Here is a 26,370-nt window from a genome sequence, read left to right as displayed (position 1 = left end):
TACGCAAGAATTTACGCAACTCCCCTTCTTGGTTCCGCCTTCGCAGAGGAATCCCCAACAACCACCACAAGACAGTAGCAACCACCCAGGGCAGCTTTTACATTCGCCACAGGGTCTCGCTATTTCCCCCCCTGCGGAGAGTGGTGGATCTGGCAAGTTCTCAGCCTCCTCACTCAGCCACGTCTGCAGCCTCTCCCAAGGCTTCTCGGGACGGAGGTCCCAGAGTTCCAGCTGTTATGGTAGTGGCGTCACTTTCCTCAGGAGCCGATGCTGACTGCGCCTTCTCTCTTCGGAGTCTTGTATGCGTAGCACGGCACCACTTGCTGGGCACCCCTCTGGTCAGTGCTGCGGCGATGACTGGTCCCTGTTGTTGCAGGACATTCTGCAGCGTTGCAGTAGAGGCAGCTGTTTGAGATGACTGCTCCACACGGCTAGCGCGCACGAGCATCTCGTCTACTCCTGCTCCCTGGGGCAGCGTAGCAAGAATTGTCTTAGTCTGCCTATTAGCATTTTCAAAGGCAAGGGTCTGGAACATTTGCTCTTGGAGCTCTTCAGGGAGCTCTTCAGAGAGCTCAGTTGCATCCTTTAAGGCTGCTGACAAACCGTCGATGAACTGACCATATGGCTCTGACAGCCCCTGTCGGACTGCTGCATACGGGGGAGACTTCTTCTTTTCAGGTACTGACAACAAGGCTTGGTGGGCAAGAGTCTGTGACAACTGATGAATAATTGTGGGCAGGGTCAGCTGTGTCACTGTTGCTCCATAAGCCCCGCTCCCAGTTAGCATGTCAGCTTGGAGTGCATACAGTGGGTCTTGTGTGTCACCTTGGTGTTTGCTAGCTTCTCCTTGTGCTAGCCGCTTCCATGTTCGCTCCCAAAGCAGGAGCTGTGAAGGGGTTAACAACAATTGTGCAATGTTGATGCAATCATTAGGACACAGGACATCTGCTGTAAAGATAAACTGCAGGATGCTCCACGTAGCTTCAGACCGTAGGCTGTGCGTGGTGACCATTTGCTTTGCTTGCTGCAAGAGCTTCCAGTCATGGGGTTCCCACTTTGCAGTGTCCCCTTGTATCAGTACAGGGCAGGCTAGGGCATCTACGGCATGCAGGTCACCTTCAATGATTGTGTCACGGATAACTCCATTCCATCTCCTTCGCAATGGATCAGTCTTCACCGTCGGGGCTGATGGAGGCGATGGCTGCATCTCCCTTCACAGGAAGGGAGGGGCCATAGGCACTGTGCCCAGTTCTTCCGATGGGAACGTAGGAGTTCTGGTGGCTGTCTTGACCGGTGGGTCCACAGGATGCCGCGGTGCTGATGGTGTGGTTTTGCAAGCCGTAGACTCCAGCGTGTCCTGACGTGTAGACAATTCAGCAAGTTTCTTGATTACTTCATGCGTCATCTCTCGGTGGTTCTCCTCCTCTTGGGGCTGACCCCCAGCAGCCCTGGCTGGCTCTGCCTCTGCCTCTGTGGGCGACAAAGCCATAGAGGCTGCTTCGCCGTTGGACAACGATCCGCTGTCCGGCAGAGGGGGGTTGTGTGCTGCCGCTTTCAGCTGGGAGCTAGGACCGCTCGTTTCTCCTTTGCTCACCTGCACCCCACCCCCAGGGTCAGGAGCCTGCGCTTCCGCCTTTGCAGCCGTTTCTTCCTCAGACTTCGGAGGGGTAATTTCCTTCCCTGCTGGGTCCAGCAACTCCCGCAGCGAGCGTACAGGTGCTGCTGTACCCCTCATCGGTCTACCTACAGGCAGCCCAAAGAATCGTGCAACACTGGACTCCACCCTGGTCTCTGACCGCTGCTCCATAAGACCCCCGTCTGTTTCCTTCCCAGAGCCGCCATCCCCTGAAGTTTCCATGGCCACAGCGGCCACCTTCCTCTCTGCTTTCATTTCTGCGAGGGTGTTCATCACGGCTCTCCAAGTTAATCCGAGAGCTTTAGCTTCTCTACCTTCCTTTCCACCCTCAATCGTGGACAGCCACAGTTTGTTCCCAACTTCCCACCACGCTTCGGTAGAAAAAAAAAGCGAAGTGTATTTCAAAAATCCTTGTTCCTGGGCCCATGTAACGAGGGCATTAAGATCTCGATCTTTCACAGTCTCGCCTCTCTTAGAGAGGATACTGGCTAGGAGGCGAGTTCCAGCCTCATACTCCATAGCTTCTTACATGCGGGGCTCGCTCGGCTGCGCGAACTCCGGTCTCCAGCGTCACTCCGCTTTGAGACCCTTCTCGCATCCGGCTCCCACAGGCTCCAACACCGATGCGATGATTCGGAGTCTTGCTGCATTTCAGCGAAAATGCATTTAAGCGAAAAACACACCGCATTTAAGTGAAAAAAAAAAAAAAAAATCACTCAGGTCCCTGTTTGGGCGCCAGGTTTAGCAGGGGGGGTTCCGAATGCAGGGGAGCCAGCCAGAGTAATGACACGAGCACCGATACAATTTGAGCATCATTCTCTGCTTTATTGTTTACTTACACCAACTTATATCTACTTTACAAAGATTCACACCCTATTCTCACAGGACAGTCTCTAAGCAGCGGGGGAGCCAACCAGTGTGTAACTTTGCCAAGGATTTTCAAGGCTGCCTGCTGCCAGGTGTCTTTTAAGCCTGTCTGCAGCCTGAGGCCCCTTCAGGGGTTCTTCCCTAGCAGCCCTGGGTTGCCCAGACTGTCCTGGGGTATCATATGCCCCTGTTCCACAAGGAATCCCTCTACATTACTAAACCCTTCAAATATGTGATGCTCTCTTGCAGCAGTAAATGTAAGGTGGTGAAATATCATCTTAGGAAAAAAAAGTAAGTTTAATTTAAAAAAACTGCTCTTCTACTTAGACTAAGGGAGTCTGAGTAGCTGGGTGTTAGTGGTTTTCTCAAAGGGTTTCTTCCCATTTGTTGTCAATGAGGTGCAAGGGGGGCAGCTTCCTAGGTAAAATGGCAGAGATTAAGAGACAAAAGGAATGGCCAAGTACCTTGATATACCAATGAAATGGTTTTGGGGGAGGGGAATGGGTTTTTTTTGACAGTCTCTTAGCTGGGGCTAGTGCAGTTTTTTGCCCTGCTTGGAGGGGAGACGGGTTTGCTTTTTAGTGCTGGACTTCTCCTACCCAGGGGCTCAGTGCTGCTGTGAAATTCTCCTCGCTGCCTGTTGGTAAGCCTTCTGCTTGCAGGAGCTGCCGGTTGACAGGGACTTTTCAGCACTCACCATTGCCAGGAGACCTTCACCACCTGCGTGGGGGTTTCAGGAGAAAACCAGGCCCTCCACCACCATCTCTCCAGAATCAGGGTTCCAGCTGCTGCTCAGCAGCTGCCATCACCACGATACTGCACCGGACATGTGAGAGTCCAGGGAAACCAAACTGCCCCCTTCTCTCTCTCCCCAAGGCTGCCACTGACCCCTGGGGAGGCTGAGGGCTCACAGCGGAGCGTTCCCTGGAGCCGGGGGGAGCCGCTGCAGCCCCTCTGCCTCGCCCAACACTGCCCCCTGCCGGCTGTGGCCATCACTACACCAAAGGGGAAATTGCTTAGCGGCTGGGAAAACTTCAGTTATTGGGGTTTTTTGTTGTTTTTTGTTTGTTCTGTTATATATATATTTTTTTTCTAGTAAAGAACTGTTATTCCTGTTATTATTTTCCCATATTTTTGCCTGGAAGCCCTGTATTTTTGAAGTTATAATAATTTGGAGGGAGGGGGCCATCTTTCCATTCCAGGAAGGTTCCCACCTTCCTTGGCAGATGCATGTCTTTTAAACCAGGACATTAATTGGTGACCCATGTGCGGCCCAAGGGCATCGAGAGGAAAGGCTGAAAAGAGAATAACAGTTCTTGGTTAACCCATTTGTGTACCAGATATAGAAACCTTGTTAGGCAGCACCATGTGGTCTAGCCTACCCTGGTTTGGTTGGCATATGATCATGGCTATGTTTTTCCTGTTTGCAGGTCATTATTTAAACATGGGTCCTATAACTAAGGCCATTGTGGCTGTTACCCAGTTTGTAGAATGGGTCAATAAGGTGAGGAATTCAGTCCTTGTAAACTTCTGGAATGTGGGCACAAGGCTATTTAACTATCACAGACTAAGTTCGTATCTTCGGGATTTCCTTAATAATGGTATCCATTGTGAGGAAGCAACACGGGGGGAATTTTCTCCCAATCCTTCACCCACTTCTTTGGGCCTACAACAGCTTCTGAAGAGTTAAAATTCCCCCTAGAAGTTAAAGATATCATATACTTTTTTTAATATGTTTTTGCTGTGTTTATTCAGTAAGGTCCATCCACCGTTCAGAGACAGGGTGAGGTTACCTTGTCTAACTGCCCCAAAACCTGCCACAGAGGTGGGGGACACTGCCCAGCAGAACCACCTGCAGTCAGAGGGAATAGTGTAGCAGAGGTGGATATCCAGGGGATAGCCATAGGACATCCAGAGGTGGATAGTGCAGCAGTGGAACAAACAGACATTATAACCGTCCAGGTTCCAGCTAAACCACAAGGGCAGCCACAGCGAGCAGCAATCGCCCCTTTGCAAAAGAGGAAGTATAACACCAATTCAGTGCGCTCAGCTAATGATGAGGAGGTACCAGGGCCCTCACAAGCAGTGTAGGAGCTGGAGCCTGAGATCATCACTGAGTCATCACTGATCATCCCTGTTGTTTGACAGTCTCTGCAGTCTGTGAAAAGACATTACATGATGGGGAGGGTGAGGCTTTTTTGGCTTGGTTGATTCAAGTTTGGGACCTTATTTGGTACAGGCATGGAACTTGATGGTACCAAAGCAAGGTTTTTGGGATCCTTGGCCTAGGATGTGGCCATTGAGCAAGTGTTTGTGAGGGAGCCAGGACCCTTTTCTTTCTGGGAGCAGCTTCTAGCAAGTGCAAGAGAAAGATTTGTTTATATGGACAAACTGCAGGAGCACCATCATAAAAAACCGTGGAAGACCATGGAGGAAGGATCCAATGCCTGAGAGAAATGGCAGTGTTGGAGATACTTTTTGGAAGGGGTGGGCAATATGATAATGACCCTAACAAGGTCAGGTGCCCAGTGCAAATGTGGTGGAGCCTTGCACATCAGGGGCGATCTGAACACTCCAGTTTTAACGGCAAACATGCATCTCAAGGGCAACCAAGAGACAATGGTGTACTAGTTTGAAAACAAACCAGTGGGAGGCACCAAGTCAGAATAACAATTTAATGGGGAAGTTTAAAGAAAAGGAAAGAAAAAACAACTAAAAGAAAACACTGGTTCAAACTGACAGAGTCAAGATACAACCTGAGTCCCTGTTAGGCAGGGTGGTGGTAGCAGTCTGCTAGAATTATGGCTGCAGTCCTCTGAAGCGGTGATCCTGTAGAAAAGGGTCTGCTCTTCCTCAGAAGGTCCGGTGGCTGTGTAGCTCCTGTCCTCTGGAAATCCAGTGGAAAGGTCTCCCCTCTGGTTTTCAACCTCAGCTTATATCCACGCTGGGATGCTTGGTTCCTCCCTCTGGGTGGAGCATCTCACAATGGGGTAATGAGTCATAAGGCCAGGTGTTGATTGGGCTCATTAACAGATGATAGTCCAGAGGGAGTTATCTCTGAGTCAGGCGGCAGGACAATGATGGGCCATTAACAGCAAGATAGTCTGGGGGGAGGAGGCAAGGAAACACTGCCCCACCTGATTTCAACGGCTGATGGGGATGGTAATAGAATACACTGCAACCCAGGACAAATGGGCTCTGTAGCAAGCAATCTTAGGAATTACAAGAGCATGGTCCAAGGCCTGATGCAGACCCACATCTCTGCTGTAGAGACATTGGTTGAGAGTCTCAAGGATGATAGTAAAAAACTCAGAGAGGAGATTAGGGAGAGATGTTTACCTGTGGCACCAGTGCAAACCAGAGTCTTTGAAGTCAGAGCCAGATGCCCTCCAGACAGAGAGCTGGTATGCCACACAAACTGACTTGTGGTATTTCCTACTTGACCATGGAGAAGACATGAGACGGTGGGACAGGAAACCTACCTGTGTCCTGGCAGCCCAAATACAAGAACTGAAAAAGAAAGGAAAAGGGAAGTTGGTGAGAGGGAGTGCAGTGCCAGTTTGGGCAAGGATTTGACCCACTGGAAGGTACCTCGCATATGTATTGACAAGGACCAGTATTAGGGGGGTCCTGCCTCTAGCCAGGTAGGGGCACTGGGGGATGACTGTATCTACTGGACTGTGTGGATCCGATGGCCTGGCACGTCAAACCCACAAGAATACAAGGATCTGGTTGACACTGGTGCTCAATGTATGTTAATGCCATCGGGATGTGTGGGGTCAGAAACAGTCTCCATTTCTGGGGTGACAGGGCGTTCTCAAGAGCTGAGGGTGTTGGAAGCTGGAGTGAGCTTGACTGGGAAGGACTGGTAGAAGCACCCCATTGTAACTGGCCCAGATGCCCATGTATCCCGGGCATTGACTGCCTTAGGAACGGATGCTTCCAAGACCCAAGAGGACATTGATGGTCTTTTGGAATTGCTGCTGTGGAGACAGAAAGAATTAAGCAGCTAAACACCTTGCCCGAACTGTCAGAAAATCCTTCTGTGGTAGGACTTTTGAAGGTAGAAGAACAGCAAGTACTGACTGCCACTTCAACAGTGCATTACCGGGCCGTACGACATAAATCAAGATGCCATGATCCCCACTCACAAGATGATCCACGAGCTAGAGATCCACGGAGTGTTCAGCAAGGCCCACTCGGCCTTTGGACCCATTTGGTCCGTGCGCAAGTTGGATGGGAAATGGAGATTGAGAGTGGACTATCGTTGGAGATTGAGAGTGGACTATTGAATGAAGTTACACCATCACTGAGTGCTGCTGTGACAGACCTGTTGGAGCTCCAGTACGAGCTGGAGTCCAAAGGAGTGAAGTGGTACGCCACCATTGACATTGCCAATGCATTTTTCTCCATTCCTCTGGCAGCAGAGTGCAGGCCCCAGTTTGCCTTCACCTGGAGGGGCATCCAGTACACCTGGAACCAATTGCCCCAGGGGTGGAAGCACAGTCCCACCATCTGTCAGGCTGCACTGGAAAAGGATGAGGCTCCAGAACTTCTGCAATACATTGATGACATCATTGTGTGGGGGAACACGGTGGCAGAAGTCTTTGAGAAAGGAGAAAAGATCATCCAGATTCTCCTGGAAGCTGGTTTTGTCATCAAAAAGAGTAAGATCAAGGGACCTGCCTGAGAGTTCCAGTTCCTGGCGGTAAAGTGGCAAGATGGATAGCGCCAGATACCCACCAAGGTCATCGACAAGATCACAGCAGTGTCTCCGCTGACCAGCAAGAAGGAAACACAAGTTTTCCTAGGCGCCATAGGTTTCTGGAGGATGCACATTCCTGAGTACAGCCAGATCGTGAGTCCTCTCTACCTGGTTACCCAAAAGAAGAACAATTTCCACTGGGGCCCTGAATAGCAACAAGCCTTCGCCCAGATCGAGCTGGGGACTGCTCATGTGGTAGCCCTTGGCCCAGTCAGGACAGGACCAGAGGTGAAGAACGTGCTCTACTCTGCAGCCGGGAGCCATGGTCTGTCCTGGAGCCTCTGGCAGAAGGTGCCTGGTGAGACTCGTGGCCGACCACTGGGATTCTGGAGCCGAAGCTACAGAGGGTCTGAAGCCAACTACACTCCCACAGAGAAGGAAATCTTGGCAGCCTATGAAGGAGTCCAAGCTGCCTCAGGTAATCGGCACTGAAGCACAGCTGCTTCTGGCACCCTGACTACCGGTGCTGGGCTGGATGTTCAAAGGAAAGGTTCTCTCTACCCATCACACCACTGACACCACATGGAGTAAGTGGATTGCCTTGATTACACAGCGCACCTGTACTGGAAAGTTAAATCACCCAGGGATTTGGAAATAACTACGAATTGGCCTGAAGGTGAAAGCTTTGGTCTCACTGATGAAGATGAGCAGGAACAGGGGACATGTGCTGAGGTAGCTCCACCATACATCCAACTGCCAACATAAGAAATGCGCTACACTCTTTTCACTGATGGTTCCTGTCACATTGTAGGGACGAACTGAAAGTGGAAAGCAGCTGTATGGAGCCCCACATGACAAGTTACAGAAGCTACAAAGAAGAATGTGGATCAAGCCAGTTTGCACAACTCAAAGCTGTCCAGTTGGCCCTGAACACTGCTGAATGAGAGAAGTGGCCAAAGACTTACCTCTACACTGACTCTTGGATAGTGGCAAATGCTCTGTGGGGGTGGCTGGAAAGGTGGAAAAAGGCCAATTGGCAGTGTAGAGGAAAACCTATCTGGGCTGCTGAAGAATGGCAAGACATTGCCACTTGAGTAGAGAAACTGACTGCGAAAGTCTGTCATGTGGATGCCCATGTCCCCAAGAGTAGGGCTAATGAGGAACACCGAAACAAGGAACGGGTAGATCAGGCTGCAAAGACAGAGGTGTCAGAGATAGATTTGGACTGGCAACACAAGGGAGAGTTGTTTCTAGCTTGATGGGCCCATGATGCCTCAGGCCATCAGGGCAGAGATGCCACTTATAAGTGGATACAAGACCAAGGCGTGGATCTAACCATGGACAGTATCTCCCAGGTCATCCATGATTGTGAGACGTGTTGCGATCAAGCAGGCCAAGCAGGTGAAGCCCCTGTGGTATGGTGGGTGATGGTCCAAATACAAGTATGGGGAGGCCTGGCAGATTGATTACATCACACTGCCTCAAACCTGCCAAGGCAAGCGCTGATTGCTCACAATGGTAGAAGCCACCACAGGATGGCTGGAGACCTACCCTGTGCCTCACACTACGGCCCGGAACACCATCCTGGGCCTTGAAAAACAAGTCCTTTGGAGCCATGGTATCCCCAAGAGAAATGAGTCTGACAATGGGACTCATTTCAAGAACGGCCTTATAAACACCTGGGCTAGAGAACATGGCATTGAGTGGGTGTACCACATCCCTTACCATGCACCAGCAGCTGGGAAGGTTGAGCAGTGCAATGGACTATTAAAGACAACATTGAAGGCAATGGGAGGTAGGACCTTCAAGCAGTGGGATTAGCGTTTAACAAAGGCTACACAGTTAGTTAACAACAGAGGTTCCACTATCCAAGATGGCCCTGCCCAGTCCAAACCCCTGCGTACAACAGACGGGGATAAAGTTCCAGTGGTGCACATGAGAGGTATGCTAGGAAAGACTGTTTGGGTTAATTCTGCCTCAAGCAAAGAAAAACCCATTTGTTGGGTTGTCTTTGCTCAAGGATATGGTTGCACTTGGTGGGTGGTGCAGAAAGATGGAGAAACATGATTACCTCAATGGGACCTTATTTTGGGGTGAACTGTTTATGACATTGTGCCTCTATCCATATCTGCATGTATATACATATATAATTAGGATAATGTATGTATGTCTATAGTTTAAAAGTCTAAGTTCAATGTAGCACATATGGAAAAAAAATTTTGAGTGGATACTGTTGTGGGTTAGGTTTTCTCAAAGGAATTGCTTCCCCTTTGTTGTCTTCCTGAGGCCACCATTAACCCCTGGGGAGTCTCAGGGCTCGCATCAGAGCAGCCCCTCTGCCTCACTTGTAGCCGTAACTACACCAAAGTGGAAATTGCTTAACAGCTGGGAAAACTTACGTTTTTTTCTTGGCTGTTGTTTTTTGTTTGTTCTGTTTTATATATATATTTTTTACTAGTAAAGAACTGTTATTCCTTTTCCTATATTTTTGCCTAGAAGCCCTGTATTTTTGAAGTTATGACAATTGGAGGGAGGGGGCCATCTTTCCATTCCAGGAAGGCTCCCACCTTCCTTGGCAGACACATGTCTTTTAAACCAGGACACCGGGTAACCAGCATAATAGTTTGAATCTGTAATATTTCCCACTCATTCCCTGTAGTTTGTATTTAGACAGTAGGACTTCGTGTATTTATAAAAATATTTATTCAGTCTTTCCCCTTGGGACATTGCTGTGACAGTTCAAGAAATTGTGTGGTTTTTCTTTTCCCATTGTGTACAGTGGGGGTCCCGAAAAAACCTGCTGGCAGTGAACAACATCAGCTCTGTGGTGATCCTCAGTGAGCAGGCCATGTTGGCACATTTTCATCAGCAGGTGGCCGTGGTACAGGTGTCTCCCAACCTCTTCAATGTGACGACCTTCAGCGCAGGAACCACTCACAGCCTTCGTGTTGATATGAATGCTAATGGAGTCTTTGCTACTAAGGTTAATTGGTTTGTTTTTTATTCTTCTTTTATTTTCCAAATCAGTTGCCTGGTTAGGTTTATAGAGACCAAACTTCCTAAGTCTTTAAGAGAAGCCTTTTTTTTAATATTCAGCTTAGTGTGAAAGCTATGAAAGTATTGTTGTGACAGTAGCAAAGGTGCTGTAGTGAAGCTGGTTTTTTTAAGATAGAGCAGGGACTCAGGAATTCTCTAGGGTGCTCACCAGAACCCAGAGAACTTCTGGACTGCTAAAAGCCTTCAAACCCAATGTCCAGAGGAACTAGTAACTGGTGGCTATTGTAGGGGAATTCTTGCTGTATTATTGCATGAACTCCTGTATGTTTCTAAAAGGAACTGAATGTATATATTTATTTGGTGTTTTGTTTGTTTTAGGATGCTGTAGTATTCTGGAATGGGAAGCAAGTGGCTGTCTTTGAGTGCTCAGGAGATACCTTCAGAAGTGCAGGTAGGACTTACTGGTCAGAGTTGGAATGCTTATTTTCTTCCACAATTATATGTTCATTCGTGGTAGCTGATGCACTGTAATCATAGAATCACAGAATAGTTTGGGTTGGAAGGGACTTTAAAGCACGTCTTGTTCCAACCCCCCTGCCATGAGCAGGGACATCTTCTTCTAGACTGGAAAAAACCCTCAGGGCTTGAGAAAAATTTTTATCTGATGTAGCAAAATTACATTATACAGAGCCTTGCACAAAACATGATATGAGGCTAGAACTACTTTTTGTGTTTATATAAGTACACCATTGATGTTGATCAAGAAGAGCAATTTTTTTCTGCTTTCATAGCTGTGGCTCCTGTTGCCTTTACACATAAGACATGGCAATGGCTATTGAAGGCTTTTCCACTTCACCTGAGAGAAAGTGTAATCAAGGTTACATAGCACTTACATAGGAACTGGGAAGGAGGCTTTTTGTCCCAGCTCTCAGGAGAAGTTGTCCCATAAATTGCTATATATAGTGCCAAGTAGAGTAAATTATCTTTTTAAATGATTAATTCTCCCTTGATATTTCTGCCTTGAGAAATAAGTGATGCAGAATTCCATCAATCCCATTCTAAATCTTGAGATTTGTCTTTTAAGAACCATTAAGTGTTTCCTGCTTGTCTGTATTTACTGACATATTTTATAACTTTTCCAAGCTGAATCATTCCTTTATTACCACCAAGGTCCCAACAATCTACATCACTTCTGAAGTTCTTGCAGAGCCACTGTTCTGACCAAGATTCTGTTATCCCTCTTCAGTAGCAGTTCAATGAAGGGAAAGTGAATTGTCTTACAGAACCTCACACTGAACTGTTTTTTTTTTTTCTTTCTTTCACTCCCCATATCAGCTCTTTGCCCTTCCTCTCTCACTTGTTTCCATGGACAGAGTGTACCAACACTTGTTTACAGTGGGAGTTCCAGCTTTTAAATGTAGTGGCAGAATGGAAGAAGGCTGAAACACCAAGGAGTAATAGTGACTGATATTCATTCAGGATTCAATAGTGACTGACAGATGGAAAAAGATGGAAAAAAGGATTTGGTGCAAGATAGTGGAAATTGAGTGCTGTCTTGGTTTGAAAGACAGGTGTCTGCCAAGGAAGGCAGGAGTCTCCCTTGACATGGAAGAAAAAAAATTGCAACCCTCTTCCCTCCGAATTATTATAATTTTGAAATTAAGGGGCTTTCAGGCAAAGATATGAGGAACAGGAATAACAGTTCTTTACTAATATATATCTATATGTGTATGACCAGTCAAACAAGCAACAACACCTATGGCAGTAACAGCAAACAATCCCAAACCCAGTGCCAGCCCTCTGGGCTGTCGGGCCCTTTCCCCTCGGGTGCAGTTCCGCTCGCAGCCGGCAGGGGCGCTGGCGGCTCCCGGTGAGCAGGGCAGGTGCGATGGTTCCCCCGCGGCTGCAGGGGGCGCTCCGGAGCGAGCTCGGGGAGCACGCGGCACCGGTGCCCTGGGATCCCGGGAAGGGATGGAACAAAGAAGCTTCACAAACCCCTGGGCAGCCGATCCCGGTGTCCGGCCAGACCCTCGGGAACAGCAGGCTGGAACAGATGGGACGAGCACAAATCCCGGGTGGCAGACAAGATGTATCCAAACTGTGGAGCTGCGGCGGGAACCCCCGGAGGTCTGGGCAGGCAGGGCGTGCGGGGCTAGAGAGCAGTGAAAGCTTGAAGCAATGGCAGGGGCAGGGCGGCCGCAGCCCGGCTCCCAGCGGGGCAGGGAAGGCGGGCCTGGGAACCCGGGGTCTCTCCGGTAGAAGGAAGGCAGCCGGAAAAGCAGAAGTCTCCAGTGCTGACTAATTCCTTCCAGCCTCCCTCTCCATCCAAACGCTGGGAACTCACAGCTCACAAGCCCAGGTGAAAAAGAGTAGCCAGATGGACCCCTCCCCCTGGGGACAGGTCTTTTGTTTTTCTTAAGCACCCAGTAATTTGTCCCCCTGGCAACGTGTATGGGGAAAATTCTTTAAGAGAAAAAGAAAATAGAAGGGGAACTCCTAAAACCCCAGCAAGTGCTTTAAGTTACTTCTTTTCTTTTTACAGGACATAATTATTGTAATGATTGCTTTGTTGTGATTGTTCCAGGCTCTTTCCTTTGTGACTCTCCAGTTCTGTCTGTGCATGGAGAAAATCTGTACACAGTGGAGCCGTATCAGATCCAGGTCCGCACCTGGCAGGTAAGGACTGAGAAAACCATGAAGGGACAAATAGGCCTCATTGTTTTCAAAGATTGGTGTTAGAGCTTAAAAGTTAAGTCCATGATCTTTCTAAATCTACTAACTCTACCTTGTCATAATACAGTACTCAAAATAAGAAATATTTTCAGTATTTCAGCAGAAAGATCTTTGACATTTTGTGTCCTTTAAAAAGTCTGCCACTCTGAACACTACTGCAGTGTAACTAATAAGTATTTACAGACTTTTAAGACAATCTAAATTGCATTCAGGTTGAAATGCATATATTACTTTCAAGAAGATGATAATATTGAATATTCTTTCAAGATAATGAAAAATACCACTTGCACATTTTGTGTGAACCTTTGCAGCCTCTGCTGGTTTGTGAGAACCAAAACAAGAAATCTCATTGTCAGAGTTCTATAATACATCATTTTATTTAGGAAGTAAATATTATATTTTAGAATGTGTGTGATCCATCACATAAATATAATGTATTTGTTTTTATAGCTATGTATTTAGGAACTTTCAGGGACTTGATATTTCTATGTCTCTTTCACTTGGTGAAGGCTGTGTTACTAAAGAGAAAATTATTGCAGAAGGATGCCTTTAAATTTAGACTTTTTTTGAGGTTATATGTGTACCTGAAACCCAGATTACATTTGTGTGTGCATATTTCTCCAATTTGCTCGGAGTGATTCATCTAACACAGAAGTTCAGCAGTTCATGACTCAACTTGGTGACAAAATAAGTCCCTTTTAGTGAGGCTGTGGCCACACAAACCTAGTGTTACACATTTCTTCCCAGGGCACAGTTAAGCAGCTGCTGGTGTTCTCTGAAGCAGAGGGGAATCCTTGCCTCCTGGATGTCTGTGGGAATTTCCTGGCTGTGGGAACTGATCTGGCTCACTTGAAAATCTTTGATCTCTCACGCAGGTATTAATAAGGCTTTTAAAATAATCTGTTTATAGTTAAGCATGTATTTTGTGGAGAATCTTTAGCTGCTTTTGATTTGATGAAATGCAACAATCCCTTTGACTTGAGGCAATACATGCAGCCTGTGTGAACTGATGGTTTATTTCCAAAGCAAAGGAGGAACAATGGAATAATTAGGCAAGTCATGGACTGATGGTCATCACCATGATGATGATGATTATTTTAAAAAGAGAATACCTTGAGGGATATTTAAGTGCATTTAAAAGTGTGTGGAGAATTTATGGAAGATCAAGCCAAGGGTGTCCCATGTTTCTTCTGATAACTTGAACAAGACTCGAATCTCAAAAGAGTTGAAATAAAGAAAACTAGGTCTTGTATCTCCTCATAAATCAGCAAACTAGTTTCAGTGAATCTATGGAGAAAGTGAACCTAGAACTGTGGAGACTCTGTTCTTCCTCCTGTTTAGGTTAAGAAAGAAGTTTACCTGACTTTGTTCAAACTTTGCTGTACTCCCATACTGACAAACATGAAAAAGATAGTGACATGATGTTCCTTTTGAAAATTTAGCTGCTAATGACAAATGTAATTTTGAAAAGCTGGAAAACCTGAAGAGTGAACAGATCCTGTTCTTCTTTGCATGCTGTCACCAGAGGAATGCTAAAGTCTAGTTAGTTGCCCACTGGAAACTACCTGGGTTGGAATGACACACATTCCACCTGGGACACAGTTTGAAGGTTATTAGATTTGGGCAGGTTGTAACTAGCATAAATGTTGGATTATGATGTTTGATAGTGAGAAAAAATAGCTTCACTCATGCATGCTCTGATAAATTTTTGTGTTTGGTACTGAAAATACCCCTTCTCAAATTATGACACTCTTTAATTTCAGGGCACCATAGTTGGCTTAGGACAAATGTTATTTTTATAGACTCAAAGATTTTTTTTTCATGGGATTGTATTATAGGTCTAAATTGCTGTCACTTCAAATTACTGTCACTTCTTTTTTCTGCATTCTTTTGTTTCATGAGATTTGTCCTCTTTATTGCTGACTGATTACTGGGTTTGTACCTATACCAGCAATAAGATGCTTTTGAGATAATAAAATATATAAATACGCCCCGCCAATGACATTTCTTTACTCCTACTCCACAGTATGCTTTCCATACACAGAACTTTTTTGTGATGGACTCTATTCAACATTCATGGTACTGTTCAACTTACTTCTGAATTCAGAATTCTGGCCAGATGTTCTTGCTGGATAGCCATGTTTTTGGAATCCTGTAGAAGCATTGAAGTTTATTCTTGCTGATTCATTGAGGAAAGAGTGTCCATTAATGTATTCCTGAAAGAAAGGCAGTGGCAGCAATCCTCTGGAGAGGAAGCGGGAGTCTGGGGCAGTGGTGTCATGCAGTCAAAATAGTTTGCTTTTAAAAGTCTTATCCATAATTTGCTAAATGTTTTGGCTGATGCATATTGCCAGTTTCTTGCCACCATATAATTGAAGTTTATTCCTTCTCACAGAGAGGCAAAAGTGCACTGCAACAGCAAGAGTTTATCCAAGCTGCTCCCTGGCTGCGGAGACATTGCATCTGTGAAGTGCAATGCTAATGGCAGCAAAGTCAGCATCCTTGTCAGCAGGGTGAGGCACAGCTCTTCACTCACTGTCTGGGACTTGTCCATCGGTTCATAGGCTGGTGTGGTTCAAGATTACTGAGGACGCAAGATTCACTTCTCAGAAATAAACCTACCTGGTCTGGGCAGTGTATTGAGTCATGTAATGAAGTGTCATGTTCTGGAATTAATTAAGGTCTCTTAAGGCTTTGTACTGTGTTGGGAACGATACAGAAAAGGAAGGAATATTTTAGTTACAGAAGCTGCTTTGTAACATTTCAAAGAAGTCCAAGGCTGACTTGTTGGAATAGAAAAACAGCCAGGAATTTTCTGGTATTTCTTAGTAAGAATGACCTTGTGTGATTACCAGCAAAGAAAGCTTAGAGCATGAAGCAGATGGGATAAACATATCTATTGTTCTCTTGACTGCATGCTCCAGCAACCTTTGTTTTCCTTTCTTGTAGGCAGATGGGAACATCGATTCCAAGATCTGTTTCTATGATGTTGAAATGGACAAAGTTACGCTCTTTGATTTCAAGGCTGAACAGGGAGATGGTAGAGACAACCTTTCTGCTGGACAAGGCATTGGCAAGTAAGGAGCTTTTACTTCAAGAAGCATTAATGGTGGTTTAAGATGGAAATCTGCCCTGTAGAGACAAGCACACTTTGATTCTGACATTCCTCTGCCTTGTGAAGGAGCTTGTATGAATTTAATTATTTCTAAATAACTAATTAACACTGGTGAATTGTATGTCCATCAAGTTGCATTCTTGTCTATTCCAATAGCATGAGCTAGGGAGTGTCAAATGAAGGTCCCAGAAAGCAAGCTCAAAGTAAGCAGGAGGTGGTTCTTCAGCCAACATGCAGCTGAGCCAAGGAACTCCTTGTAAAGGAAGTAGAGAAGATGAAGATATGGAAGATATCATGGAGATATTGGACAAATTCATAAGAGAGAAATGCAGGGAGAGTTATTAGCAATTTGGAAGCCACATCTAGCTAAAGAGATCCCTGAGGAGAGGATGATTTGGTGTAGGGGCTTTTATACAGGGATATTACATGACTGGAATCAGGATCCATGCCTTTAAATAAAGAAAAATCTTGGAAAGCTCCCCTTCCTTGAAGAGTTTACGTAATAGGAACTGAAAAGAGGACATTCTGAAGGTCCTTGTAGGAAAAAATGTATTTTTTAAGTATAATAAAATTGAGTTTGTGTGGGTAAAATCTCATGAGATGTCTATTTAGAACTGACGCCTTTCTGTTCATGCAGACTGTTCTGTGGGAAGTGCATTAGAAATCCTAGCTGCACAATGCAGTGAAGTAGGAGTGTTTGTGAAAATATGGTGGAATATTAGGGTACAAATTCCCATGTGGTTTTACAGTAATTTTTCTGACTGTATTTTTCTGAAGAAAAACTATCATTGGAACAGGTGGATTGCTTTTTTAGCTGCTATCTTCTATGGGTATTACAAGCAAGAAAAAAAAGGAATTGCTCTCCTTACAATTGGGAACCAGAAGAAACTGCCCAGCTTATCAAAAACTAAGGCCAATGCAAATTTGGAGTCCTACATCCTGGTTAGTTGTGCAGCAGTGTAGTCAAGGGTAAATGAGGAAGTTGTTTCCTAGTGCAGTATCTTGTGTAGCCCAACAGAGGCCGACCCAAGCCAGGAATGTTGTTTCACTGTTTGAGTGTGTCTGTGTGAATAATCCATTTACCTGTACTTCCTTTTAAAGGATCTTCAAATTAGAGTGAGTAAACTCAGCAGAAAATGATAATAATCTACACCTCTTCTGCTTCTCCTTCCCTCTTCCTGAGGCAAAACCTAAACACTCCCAGGTTTTTTACACAAATTCTGTTTTTCAGTTTGCAATTTACTGATTTTGAATTCCATGGCAGGGAGAGGACTTAGGGTGTTTCTGCACCTCTTTGAATGTCTCTTTCAATTTGCCCTTTAGGCCTACTCCAATCCTCCCCACAAAGTCCACCCTTCAGTGGTGACAGCAACTGAGAAAATACTTTAATGGTGTCTTTGGTTTCTCTTTTAAATAATTTGATGTTTTTTCAGAAGAAGGAATACTAAGCCATTGCTAAAATAGTGTGATTCTGTATGTCTGGAGTCTTGACATGGCCGGCACTGAAATAGTATTGAAATGCCCAAAGGAGGCAGTAAGATGTTATTATTTAAACTGCTGTCAGAGACTGGCTTTCCCAAGGCTGCAGGGGAAGTCCTTGTGCTTAATGTGCTGTTCCATGGTGCCTCTGAATTCTGGACATGCAGTAGCCAGGTGGTGGTTGGTCTCTTCTCCCAAGTAATAATCAATAGAATGAGAGGAAATGGCCTCAACTTGTGCCAGGGAAGGTTTAGATTGGGTATTGGAAAAAAATTTCTTCAGGGAGAGTTGTCAGGCATTGGGAACAGGCTGGCCATGGAAGTGGTGGAATCACCATCCTGGGAAGTGTTCAAAAAATGTGTGGATGTGGCACTTTGGGACATGGTTTAGTGGAACACATGGTGGTGGTGCTGGGTGCATGGCTGGACTTGGTGATTTTAGAGGGCCCTTCCAATCTTAACAATTCCATGGTTTAGAGGCAGAGCTGAGGTAGCCCCTGTGTTACAGCAGCAGACACTGAGGTACCTTGTTTGAAGGATCTTCAAGTGTTGCTGTGGAACCTGCAGTCTCAGGGGAGGCAGATTTTGGGTGCCTATTTTTATAGGCAGTACCAACTCTTTTTCTACCGAAGTGCTTTATGTCCTGTCACCATTGTCAGTGTAACAGACCAAACTAAAAGTGTTGTTGCCATGTGTAAAATGTTAGGAGTCAGGAAAATGTATCTGGTTAATATTTTAATGCAGAGTATAAATAACTGAGTATTACCTGAGAATGATCCCTTGGCCAGAGCTTTATTTACACTCATGCACTGAATGGGCTGGAATTACTTTGTCTCCCTTTCTACACTTTTTCTTGTCTCTTGGTAGGTCTGTAGTGGAGTATCCAGAATTGCACAGTCACATCCCTGCTTGCCATTTCTGGGACCAGAGTGAACCAAGACTTTTTGTATGTGAAGCAATTCCTGAAACAGGCCTCCAACCTCCAGACCAAAAGAAAAACCAGACTGAGGGCACAGTATGGTCTTTTTTATTTGTTTTGTCTTGTTTTACATGGAGTTCTCCCTGTCCAAGTAATAAATCCTTCGTCCTTCATGAAGGATGTAGGAGTGGGTAGTGCACATTACTACATGCAAAAATGAGCAGTGAACCCTGTGTTTGGTGTCTGTCAGGCAGTCCCTCTATGGCAGCTCTCTGGTTTGGGCCCAGCTTACATACAGTGAAGAAGAAAAAGAGGGGATTTCTTTAGCTGTGATAGAGCTTTGGGGATGACCCTAATGCAAGCTTGTATCTGGACTACAATTTTTCAGGTGATATTATTGGGTGGATTGATAATCTAGAAGTTTGTAATTTTAAAAATTGCTGATTTTATATCTTGAGTCCACTTAGAGCAGCAAGAATTAACTTGATAGAATAACAGGGACACTACTGTTAAGGTGAACAGAGAAATATGCTCTTCCACCCAGTCCTTCCCATCATCTGCTTTTCTGGAGAGACATTGCACATTTTTATGTGCCTTCCCAAATGATCTGTTACGGTCTTTTTTGCATTAGAAAAAAGAGTTAATTTTTATTGATCAGAAATGATCTAACCAAAGATTTCTTTCCTCACACCAACAGTTCTTCCCCTCTTCCCCTGCTATTGTGCTTGTAGTGCTCCTTACCACTTTGTCTGTACAGAACTGCCTTTCCTGTATAAACATTCCATTGATTTGAAACATCCATGTTAATCTCAAATTTTTGGATTTGTGCCTTATTTTAACTAAACCTCATCAAATTAGAGATAGAAATCTTTGTGTCTTTTGTTGGTTAAAATGACCTTAGATGAATTGTGAGAAGATCAAAGTAGAAAGGAGAAGTGGGATAGTGATGTCTCAAAAGGCTTGGCTGGGGTCTTCTAGCAAAGAGAAGAACAATTCAACCTAGTATTCCTCATGTAAAAAACTTAAAAATATTTGGCTTCTAAATAAAGTTGAAAAAAAAGATATAAAAGGAATGCAACTTACTTTTTGCCCCTTATTCAACAGAGCTTTTTACTGTCTGCTTATGCTTTAGGAAATGAGAAGTCTGATTAACTTCTGCTGGAAATAAATGTTATTTTAACTTGAGTCAGGTCAATACTTAAACTGTTAGAGGAACTATTTTTGAGTGGATTATTATTTTGAGTGGATTTCCTGGGATCTCAAAGCAATCAGAGAGCTGATGAACCTACAGTGGGAATAATATAATGTTTTTTAAAAAAAGTTGAGAACAGTTGTGGCTGCCCCATCCCTGGAAGTGTTCAAGGTCAGGTTGGACAGGGCTTGGAGCAACCTGGTCTAGTGGAAGGTGTCCCTGCCCTGGCAGGGCGTTGGAACAAGATAGTTTATAAAGTCCCTTCTGACTCAAACCATTCAGTGATTCTCTTATTTTGTGATTCTGTTTCTTTGCCCTGAGCCAGATCTGTCAGCGAGATGCCTAGAGCAGCAATCTGGCATGGGGCTTTTCTCTTTATGGTGGGTGAAGGTGGTTGCTGAGGCAGAGGTGGAGGTCCTTGTGCAGGAGGACCAGTCTGGAATGCAGAGCAAGGCGCTGGGTGCTCACTGTAGGGAGGAAGTGTGCAGCTCTGCCCTCTCCAGCAGCTGTGTGTTTGAATGTATAGGTCATACTATTGTCAAGAGAAGCTTCTGCCAAGTGAATATGGAAAATAAAAACAAAAAGAAAGAAGGATATTGCAGCATAAAAACAAAACAATGGTTTGCTTCCTTTTCCAGATGGATGTTTGGATTATATCGTTCTTCAGCACTGAAGAGCATGGCCTTTTGCTGCAGGACAGCTTTCCATTGCCTTCATCATACCAGGTTCTTTTGGGCATAGAGGTGCCACATTATTACTTTGCAAAAAAGGTGAGGTAATCTCTAAGAATTCCTTCCCTTCCCAGAAATTAGACTTCCCACTGTATAGGGGTCAAATTAAACCAAACTGAGTCTGGGGTAGGTACAGCAACAGCAATGGCAGGGGATGCATCACATAGAAATGACATAAAGATAATTCTGATGCAGATGAACTTGGCAGAATTGTGGAGTTTGTAATGAGACGGCTTTTTATGGGTATTGCAAACTGAATGCGACGTACTGGGGTAGGAGAAATGGGAATTACCAGGTAATGCAACTGAAAGAGGGATGTGAAAAAAATTCTGCTTTCTCTAGTCACTGTGCCTGTTGCAAGTACAAGAGGGGTGTGTGTGTGAGCTTTATGTAGGCCATAAGAGAGGACATTTTGTACTGGCTTGGCAGAAGCGTCCCACTTCCTTGCTGGAATGGAGCTTGGTCTCCAAGAATACCTAAGAGAGCAAGAATAGTCATTTTGCACTATCAACAAATGTCTGTGTGCTGCAAGTGCCAGGAATGCAGGCTCTAACTTCTAAAACTTGATTTTCAATCCAAAATTGTTTGCATCTCAGGTAAGTAATACCCTGCACAGTTCCATGCATACTGGGCAAGCTGCAGCCTTTCACCTACAAATTGTTTTCTGGTGAAGCTCTGACCTGAGTTTCCTGGTGCCTCTTGGGATGATGATTTTATCTGTTCCTGTCTTGTAGGGGGAGTGTAACACAGCCCATTTATTATACTAAGGTATTTAGTTTTGTAAAATCTACAAGAAATTAATATTAATGACACTTCTAGTCCTCATGTAGTTTGTGAACACTATTAGACAAGGAGAATGTGTCTACTCATTATGTTCAGATTCAGAGCAGCACTTTGCAATTCATCCCCTTCAAAGCACTGCCTGCTGTCAGTCTTCCTGTGAAGACTGACCTTTTAGAGTTGTACTGTGTTTTACTTTTCTTTTTCCCTTAAATTGAAAGGTCAAATGTGATATGCTGCATTTTCCAATCTTTCTTCTTAACAGTTTTCCATCATATCTCATGCTATTTTACTTTGATACTGTGTTTGTGGTTTTTTTTTTTGTTTGTTTGTTTGTTTTGGTTTGGTTTTTTTTTTTGACTCTCTATGGATTACTGCTGCCATTAGTTGTGTTTTCGGAGGGGACGTGTCTATAAACCTGTAAGTATCTGCATTGCTTTGGTCCTCTTCCTTCATCCTCTGCTCCTCTATCTTGTTTCCATTTTCTTGGTTGGTGGTTGTCTCTTCGTGACTAAGTCACTTTTTACATCACTTGTATTCATTTGGGAAACCTAATTTAGTATAAGAGCAGAGCCTGCTTTAAATACAGCAAATCAAGTTGATGCAACAAGCCTTGTTGACCAAGTTTCATTCCAGGGTTTCTCTTTATTCACTATAATGTCTTTACTGTCCTGGTGCCAGAAATTCCTCAAGTTCTAGTCAGACACATTTGCACTTTTGATTTCTGTCTTTTATTGTACCCAGGACTTCCATTGTATTATAATATAATACTATATTTTATTGGCTTCTGTATACCTTAAAATTTAGTTATCATATGTAACTATATGATTGGGGTAGAGTGTACATGGACTTTGGCATCCTTCATGACTCAGGTGATCTTGCCCTTTGCTTGGCTTGGGAAAGTTTCCTTGTTACGCTCCAGACAGATCATTTGACATTGAGGATTGAGACTTTATTGTTTTTCTGCATAATGATTGAATTGCTTTGAGCTGCCTTTCAGTGAATGGTGAAGGTATCCCTGAAGCTTTAGAACTGCCAGTTGTAAGGGGAAGGATTTGAACCTGAGCTTCAGTATTCATAAGATTTTTGTGAAGGCAAGGATAAAAGAATTGGGTCTGTATAGTTAACTTTCAGAACAGCAGACTAATATTTGAGAAGAGACTAAACTTGGAGGAATGCTTACCTGAAATCTTCAGAAATCTGGGAAGTTAATAGTTGCTATTATAGTAGTAGTATTACTAATATACATACATACATATATATATATATAAAATAATAATGACTGTAAGAAAAGGAGGTTGCCTTTCTGTGGTATGATACCAGTCTCCAGTGATCACTGACATGCTGTGATTGTTCACTGCAATATGTTAATCTCTTCTATGACATTCCATGTTTTGTGGCATTTTCTAGGAAGTTCTGAAACTTTGCAACTATTGTCACTATTGATCATGGTCCTGCAGATATAAAAAACTTGGGCTGTGATAGGAATAATGTAATTAATTACATGTACAGAGGAGTAAGTTTCAACCTGCTTGATACCTATATGACAACCTTCTCCTTTTAGCTGGGAGAAGCTGAGAAGGGAGCATCAGAATCTGGCTCAGGAACAGTCTCTCAGATGGTTGCCAGGAGACCCATGAGAGATTTCATTGGATTGGGAGACTGTGATAAGACCACCCTGGATGCCATGCTGAACTTCAGCTACTATCTGACTGCTGGAGACATGGATGAGGCCTTCAAATCCATCAAGCTGATAAAAAGGTATCAGAACTATTTGTATGTATTTCTTCATGGGTGCAGTTTATTTTTGTTAAAAGTTTGTGTGAAGTGTAGATCCTCCTAGATTCTCCTTACCTTTTCCCTCTCTGATTTCATTCTCCCTTTCATTTTTAACCAGATGAAACATCTTTGTCTCACAGACATTGTAGTGCATTCTCTGCTCATTCTTTGTAAACATTATGGATTCTTTTTTACTAAAGGAGAAAGAATTACTGATAAACAGTAACCTTATCCTGTGTCTGAATGGCAAAAATGTTGTCACTAGAAGAAAATGCACATTCACAATTTTATTTATACATCGAAAATAATCACAGCAATACCGAGTGTTACAGATTTACTGACCACATAGCTGATTTTTAAATTCACATGTACATTATTATAATATGGATATTGCAATATTAGAGGAAATAATATAACGTCTCTTAAATACTCTAATATTTTGTTTAAAAAACCCTTGCATTTAATCATAGCATATTATTTCTGGAATTCTTTTTTTTTTTCCCAGAAATTAATGCAGGCAGATGAATACTAATCTTAGTTTGTTTTTACAAGCCTACTGCTAGAAGAAACTCTTTGTCAGCTTTATGGTATTTCCCCTGACAGTCTAGAGCACTGCAGTTGTTCTAGAGCATCAGTCTCTGCGGAGAGTTGCTCATTTGGAACGTGGTGCCAAGCAGCAGTTGGGGTTGAGTTTCTTATCACATCCAAACTGAGTGCAGAACAGAACTCAAGAGCCAGCTTGATGATCACATTTTAACAAAGTGTGGAAATAGTGACAAAGAAGCAAAGCAGTGTACTCAGCTGGGAGTAACACAACAGTCCTAAGGAATTTGTAACATTCACAGCTCATGGTCCCTCAAAGCTATCACTAATTTGCTCAGAGCAGCATCTTGAGAGTGCTTACACACCTGTCATTGCCTCAGGTTCCTGTATCCCATGTATTCCTGCATAGTAGTTTTTGATGTGTTGTTTTTCTTTCTGAAAATTATGTGCATATGACTTTTGTGAGGCCATGTGCTTCTCAGGGTAAGGCTTATAAACATTATACCTAATTCTAAAGGTATTAATTTTTCACTTCATTACCATATTAAATTATCAGGTAGGTTGTTTTTAAGTCTCAAAATCCTGAAGTCCTGTATATTTATCTTATTTTCCAGTCTGGATGCTTGAGTGGCAGCTCTATTCTCCAATATTCCCTGTGTTATGTGGCTCTGAGCATTGCTGGGCAGAGCTGGTGTCCTGCCATAGCACTCTAACGTCACAGCAAATGTAACTAGCTGGAGACAAAAGAAACCAGTTTGGGCTGGAATATCTCTTTCTAATAATAGTTCCCAACAATGTAAGTTAATCATATCTCTGATTATTAGGGAGTTCAGGTACCCTCCTGTGGACATCTGCCCTCAATGTAACACTGAAACAGATTTTTCAGCAGCATGCATGGCCTGTTCTAGCTGCGTACCCTTCTCATTTTTAATGTCTGTTTATGCATAGGACATTACCAAACCTGTGTCTCAGAATACAAAAGAAATGTCTGAAAAAAATGCAACTTAATTCTTCTGCAATCCCTTTCTTTACATAAGAATAATTAGAGTTGCTTTTGCTTTTTACTCTCTGGTCTCTTCTGGGGCTGGGAGCAGGTGTTGCAGCTAATGAGAATCCGTTCCTTGTAGAGAGGTGAATAGAAGGACTAGAAAGTCATGAAATTTAGACAGCTGTTAAACCCATCACTTAATCTACAGTGAGTTTTCTGCTTTCTCAGATTGCCTGTTAACTTCCAAGCTATTGTCACTGGTCTCCTATAGCTTTTTTGGTTTATTTTTAGGGAGCAGGAGAACTTGATGCAGGCAGAGAAAATGTGTTTGGTTCCCTCTTTCGTGTATTCTCATTGCACACACTTGGTATCTTTTCCAGCTGACCCTGCTGCCATGCAGCAAACCTGACAATTCTGTGCTGTACAGCAGACCAAGAGGGCAATAGAATAGAATAGAATACATATATATATATATATAAAATTATGTGTTTTATACATATGTATATAGATGGAGCCCATCCAAATAATAATCGAGGGCCTCTGCCCACACAAGGGAGCATTGTGATGTCTTTCAACCCTTAGTTTTAAGTTATAGCATATATTTACAGAAAACAACTCCAATGCAGATCTCTTTGGAGATCTTTTCCCCTTTCAAGTGTGCTCTTTCAGCATGGTGACTCAACATAGTCATTTTCCAAGCCCCGGCGAAAGCGAGCCGTCAGGGTGCGGCTGATGACGATGACCCGGGGCGCCATGCAGTCCTCACGCCTGTGGAGGATGTTCCAGATTAGAATGGCAGCTGCCAGTGTGGCCAAAAGGCAGGCTCCAATGTTCAGGTAGCAGGACCATGAGAGGTTGGTGTATGGTCCGATACGGTAGAATGTCACCAGTCCAATAACCAGAACAAAACCTGCAAGAAGAATGGCAGAGTTATTTTTAATGAGTTCTTCGCTTGAGTTTCTGTAGTGGCAAAATGCCGTAGGCATCTCAACATTTACAGACTCACTGTTCATAAGTCTGTAGAGCCTTTCCACCCCTATTATGATATGCTGGATGTGTTCTTGGAGGCATATTTGGGCCTCATGATATGTGCAAAGAGAGTGCCTTTAACAGAGGCTCCGTTTTAGGTTTAAATCTGTTCACTCTGATTTGAATTTCTTACACCCACTGAGCTGTATTTCATGTTGGGTTTTTATCCCCATGCATTTGAATCATGTACACAGATGTCCTCTTTCTTACTCCCATTGCCAAAAAAGAAAACAGCTGTATTAATGATAATAATAATAATAATTATTAAAAACCTCTTTTATTCACAGTATGTACACTTATTCTGAAATTTTAAAATGTTTATTAAGGCAGGCTGCTATGTAAACTGTGAAGATGATGAATAGCCAAATATCTTAGAGAAAGAATAAAAAGCAATGTACAGAAACTTAAAAAAAGGGGAAGGTGAAATAAATGGAACTTTGTGGTCCTGCTTTTTCTTGCTGGAAGAAGATGTTATGAGGCAGAAGTAATTTCATGTCTCCAGAAGCTACTGAAGGCAACATTTCTATTGCCCTCATAACCTTAAGCGCAGTGCTAAGTTCCCTAAAAGGTAGGTAATATTAGAGCAATAACGCTGCATTTGTCCAGCATTTCCATTCAGGTGTCACAACGTGATTTGCAAAAAAACTGGAAAAAAAAAAAAAAATTGTCACTTTCTCTGTGGTGGTTACATTACTGATGAATAGTAATGTTATTTCAGGAGTGAGGTGGGGTGTCTGTTCTAGTCATGCAGGAGATCCACGTTAGATCAAGGGGCAATCTGTATCCCTTTATACCTCCTTTTTTATATTACTGAGACTGCCCTTTCCCTCAAGAATGCATTGATAACCACATGATTACTTTTCTGCCCTCTGTTTATT

General features: G+C 43.8%; 2 protein-coding genes across 2 annotated transcripts in view; one reads left to right on the top strand and one right to left on the bottom strand.

The window, feature by feature from the left end:
• IFT140 (intraflagellar transport 140) overlaps positions 1 to 26,370 on the top strand; it is a gene marked incomplete at both ends in the record, with an annotated part of 98,860 nt that overhangs the window by 30,549 nt on the left and 41,941 nt on the right. Inside the window, 9 exons of the mRNA XM_082292436.1 lie at positions 9,988 to 10,191; positions 10,584 to 10,656; positions 12,790 to 12,881; positions 13,686 to 13,813; positions 15,334 to 15,451; positions 15,888 to 16,015; positions 18,399 to 18,546; positions 20,281 to 20,412; positions 22,718 to 22,914. Coding sequence (XP_082148562.1) covers positions 9,988 to 10,191; positions 10,584 to 10,656; positions 12,790 to 12,881; positions 13,686 to 13,813; positions 15,334 to 15,451; positions 15,888 to 16,015; positions 18,399 to 18,546; positions 20,281 to 20,412; positions 22,718 to 22,914 — 1,220 coding nt within the window. The remainder of the gene's footprint in view (positions 1 to 9,987; positions 10,192 to 10,583; positions 10,657 to 12,789; positions 12,882 to 13,685; positions 13,814 to 15,333; positions 15,452 to 15,887; positions 16,016 to 18,398; positions 18,547 to 20,280; positions 20,413 to 22,717; positions 22,915 to 26,370) is intronic.
• The window catches only part of TMEM204 (transmembrane protein 204), a 28,918-nt gene continuing 25,752 nt past the window's right edge, over positions 23,205 to 26,370 (bottom strand). Inside the window, exon 3 of the mRNA XM_082292440.1 lies at positions 23,205 to 25,373. Within this exon, the coding sequence (XP_082148566.1) occupies positions 25,129 to 25,373 (245 nt within the window). The 3' untranslated portion in view covers positions 23,205 to 25,128. The remainder of the gene's footprint in view (positions 25,374 to 26,370) is intronic.

The sequence above is a fragment of the Coloeus monedula genome (genome assembly GCF_965178545.1).
Source record: "Coloeus monedula genome assembly, chromosome: 16".
Classification (NCBI taxonomy): Eukaryota; Metazoa; Chordata; class Aves; order Passeriformes; family Corvidae; genus Coloeus; species Coloeus monedula.
Note: the sequence above shows the minus strand (reverse complement) of the source record. Positions and strands in the feature narration are given on the sequence as shown.